The sequence below is a fragment of the Macaca mulatta genome, chromosome 10, assembly GCF_049350105.2.
Source record: "Macaca mulatta isolate MMU2019108-1 chromosome 10, T2T-MMU8v2.0, whole genome shotgun sequence".
NCBI lineage: Eukaryota > Metazoa > Chordata > Mammalia > Primates > Cercopithecidae > Macaca > Macaca mulatta.
Window position 1 is genome coordinate 97,969,230 of NC_133415.1, and position 3,563 is coordinate 97,972,792.

General features: G+C 44.0%; 1 protein-coding gene across 2 annotated transcripts; it reads right to left on the reverse strand.

Moving 5' to 3' along the window:
• Positions 1–1,123: 1,123 nt before the first annotated feature.
• Positions 1,124–2,034, reverse strand: WFDC12 (WAP four-disulfide core domain 12). 2 transcript variants are annotated; one of them, NM_001168681.1, is made up of 3 exons: positions 1,933–2,028; positions 1,671–1,829; positions 1,124–1,506 (listed from the first exon to the last, which is right to left on the reverse strand). In NM_001168681.1, the coding sequence occupies exons 1-3, from the start codon at positions 2,009–2,011 to the stop codon at positions 1,409–1,411; spliced, it is 336 nt and encodes a 111-aa protein (NP_001162152.1). In that variant the 5' UTR covers positions 2,012–2,028; the 3' UTR covers positions 1,124–1,408. The 2 variants fall into 2 exon arrangements, with proteins under 2 accessions (NP_001162152.1, XP_077804757.1); XM_077948631.1 differs by having other exon boundaries at positions 1,288–1,506; positions 1,671–1,823; positions 1,933–2,034.
• Positions 2,035–3,563: the final 1,529 nt, after the last annotated feature.

A 3,563-nucleotide genomic window follows, 5' to 3' on the forward strand; every position in this document is an offset into this window, starting at 1 on the left:
CAAATCCCCACCCCTTTTTTGGCTGAAGTATTTTAAAGTAAATCCAACCCATCTTATATTTTACCTTTAAATACTCCAGTGTGCATCTCTAAAAACTAAGGACACTTTCTCACACAATCACAATACTACTGTCACACCTAAGAAAATTAACTGCAGTTTCTTAACATCATCTAACATTCTATTTGTACCCTGTTTTTCTTATTGTCTCAAAAATGACTGTATGGTTGTTGGTGCACACATTGCATTGGCTGTAATGTATCTGAAGTTTCTTTTAATCTAGAGCAATCCCTTCAACTCTTTTTTATCCTTCTTTCCTCCCTCCTCCTTCTTCTTCATGCTATTGATTTGTTGAACAAAACAGACAAATCGTTCTTTAGAATGTCCCATGTTGCTTCCCCGTGATGTCTTCCATCTTCTTTGTCCTTCATGTTTCCCATAGACGAACGCTAGCTGTAGAGGCTTGGTGAGGTTCATGCTCAACTGTCTTGGCAGGAGCCCTTCTTGAATGATGCTGTGTGTTTTGTGTTGCATCAGCTCAGGAGGAACAGAGGTCTGGCTTACCCATTTTTAGCATTGTGGAGACAGATTAATGTGTTTTAGGCGTGTACCTGAATCCTCATGTTGTAAACTTGTGTTTCCCCTCTTACGAACTGTAAATATACCACGGGGTGATGAAATGGCACCCTGTAAATATTCAGAAGCCATGGATGATCATTGCCTGAATCAATTATTTCATTAGGATTTGTGAAACCCAATGGGTTTTAATTTTAATTATATTTCAGGCATAAATTATGCTGACCAAGATGAACATTTTGTGGAGGCTTCCTGCTTGGGGAAGAGCATATCTTTTAAAAAACATTTATTTGTTTGTTTGTTTATTTATTTATTTATTTATTTATACATATGGTAGAAAAGTTTAGTCTATTTATCCAGATCTTTTAAAATGTCATTTAATAAAGTTTTAGGGGGTTTTTTTGTTAGAAAATTTCTGTACATCTCTAGATATGTTTATTTGTAGGTATTTTATATTTTATTCACTTTGATAATGTTGAATTGGATTTTTTAAACTATTAGGTTGTCTTAACTGGCTTGGGTTGCTATAACAAATTACCATAGACTTGGTGGATTGTAAACAACAAATATTTATTTCTTACAGTTCTGGAGGCTGGGAAGTCCAAGATCAAGGCACCAGCAGATTCAGCATCTAGTGGGGGCCAGTTTCTCATCTCATCTCATCTTCCTGGGGTCTGGACTTTCTGTGACTCTTCCCTCTGTTTAGGAAAAAGGACTTCAAGCTCGGGTTTTCTTTGCTGGGGTTCAGTATTGCTTCTTCCATATTCCAAGTCTCAGGACCCTCAGGGGCAGGTACTGGGTGAGAGTGACCCCCAGAGGTGGAAAGGACCCGGCATCATTTCTGAGGACACCCAGTGGAGGAGGAGCCTGGAGACTTGGCCTCCCATCCTGGCTCTGGGCATGGCCCTGACACGTCTTCATCCTTGTTTCCTCCTTTGTACAATGGAGATGTTCAGACTAGTTGGTCTCCGAGGGCCCTGCCATCTTTAGCCATCCCTCCCCAAACCAGCTAAAGAAACTAATTCCTCTGAAGTTTCATGGGCCAGATAGAGGCAGGGGAAGGCACAGCCCCAGCCCTGGGAGGCGGGTCTCCTTACCTTCTTCCAGTTTCTTCACAGGAATCACACACTTGAAGCCACAGTGCAGGTAACAACATTTCCTTTCCCCCAGACAGTCCTGGTCTGTGTGACACTGGGGAGGATCGGACTTGAAGCAGCGTATGTTGTCAGCTGGGCAAACCCCTGCTTTTTCTATACTTAGTGGAGGAAGCCACAAGGTGAGGTGAGAACTCCAGCCTCAGAGGGCCCCTCAGAACCTCTTCCCAGCCCAGCCCCACCCAGCTCCACCATGCCTGCTCACCCCCTTTAACTCCTTCCGCAGCCACCAGGGTCACAAGAGCGAGAGACACCATGAGGACCAAGAAGCTGCTGGACCCCATGTTGCTGGGCAGGTACTTGGCTGGGAGCTGGGCTGAGCCTGGCTTTATAGTGTCCCTGCTGGGCGTGCCAGTGGGTGGAGCTGAAGGCTCAAAATGGCAAGGGAGGCTGCACTTCCCAGCTCTATTTGGAAATGGCCACTTTTGAGGAGGGACTTGGGGCTTTCCCTAAGGTCTCCTCACTGGAATAGATGAAGAAATCAAAGAGCGACCCTCATTCTTCACACAAGGAGAAGAAATGGCCACCTGATTGACCATTAGGCACCACCAGGGCCAAACTGTCTTATGGAAAGAGGAAAGGAAGCACAGAAAGGGCATGAAATTACTCAAGTTCACACACGAGGCAGTGGCAGGGCCAGACTTCCTCAACCCCACTATGTTCTCTAACAGTCCCTGTTCATGGCTGATTCACCTGGGACCAAAATCTTCCCTCCTTCCTGTGTTGCCCCGGATTTGTTCTCAGTTCTCTTCTCACCCCAGGGAAGAATCTGAATGGCAGTGCTTAAAATGTCTGTCCTGAACATTCGCTCTCAGCCTTGCGTTCCAGCCCTGTGTGCTCCTGCCCCCACCAATCTCATGTGGCCTGGAGGAAAGCAGATTTTGGACCTGTCACCAGCTGTGTAACTTTGAAAGCAGCTTCACCTTCCTAAGCCTCCGTTTCCTCATTCATACGACGGGCATCATAATTATACTGTATCGCCTTCATAGGATTTGTTTTCCCTCCTTTGCCCCTGCATCCCCCCAAATTCCTGGATTTGGAAGAAGACATGTATGTGTGTGTATGTGTGTGTGTGTGTGTGTGTGTCTGTGCGTGTGTGTCTGAGACCAGAATTTTGGAGTTCTTTCTTTGAATGGGCACTAAAGAGAGGGAAATCCTTCCTGTTGGAAAAGTTGCAGATATGAGCCCAGAAACTCCAGAAATTTGGTCCCAGCCCTGGTGAGAGAGAAATTCTGAGAAGATAAATCTAAGTTGCTGATAAGAAGACATGAGAGATAGGCAGGGAGTAATTTTGAGGAAATCTAGTCCTTTACTAACCTTTTTCCTGAGATCAGCCCCACTCATACTCAGGGTTAGGTTACCACCCAATAAATTCACCTTTCTGGCTAAGCTGGTCTGAATTGGATTTCTGTCATTTACTAATAGGACCTCTGAGTAATGCAAAGATTTGGATTTGGTGCGTTCCACATACCAAAGTGTGGAAGGGACTGAGTTGGGGTTAAGTGGAGGCAGGGGAGGATCCCTCCATTCCTGGAAGTGAGCCAACTCCTTATTAGATGGTGAATCTTTGGTTATAATCTCACCAGTTGTATCCTTGAGCTCAGATCACTTGGATACCAGGGGTGGAGTCTGGGAAGTTAATAAACAAATACTAGAATGTTGGAATATATTGGCTATTGTCTCCTCCAGCTTTTTATTATGAACTTTTTAAACATACAGAAAAATTGAAATATCAGAACAATGATAACTTGTATACCTACAACTGGACTTAACAATTATTAATATTTTGGGATATTTTAGAATACCTATAGCTACATTTGCTGAAATATTTGAAAT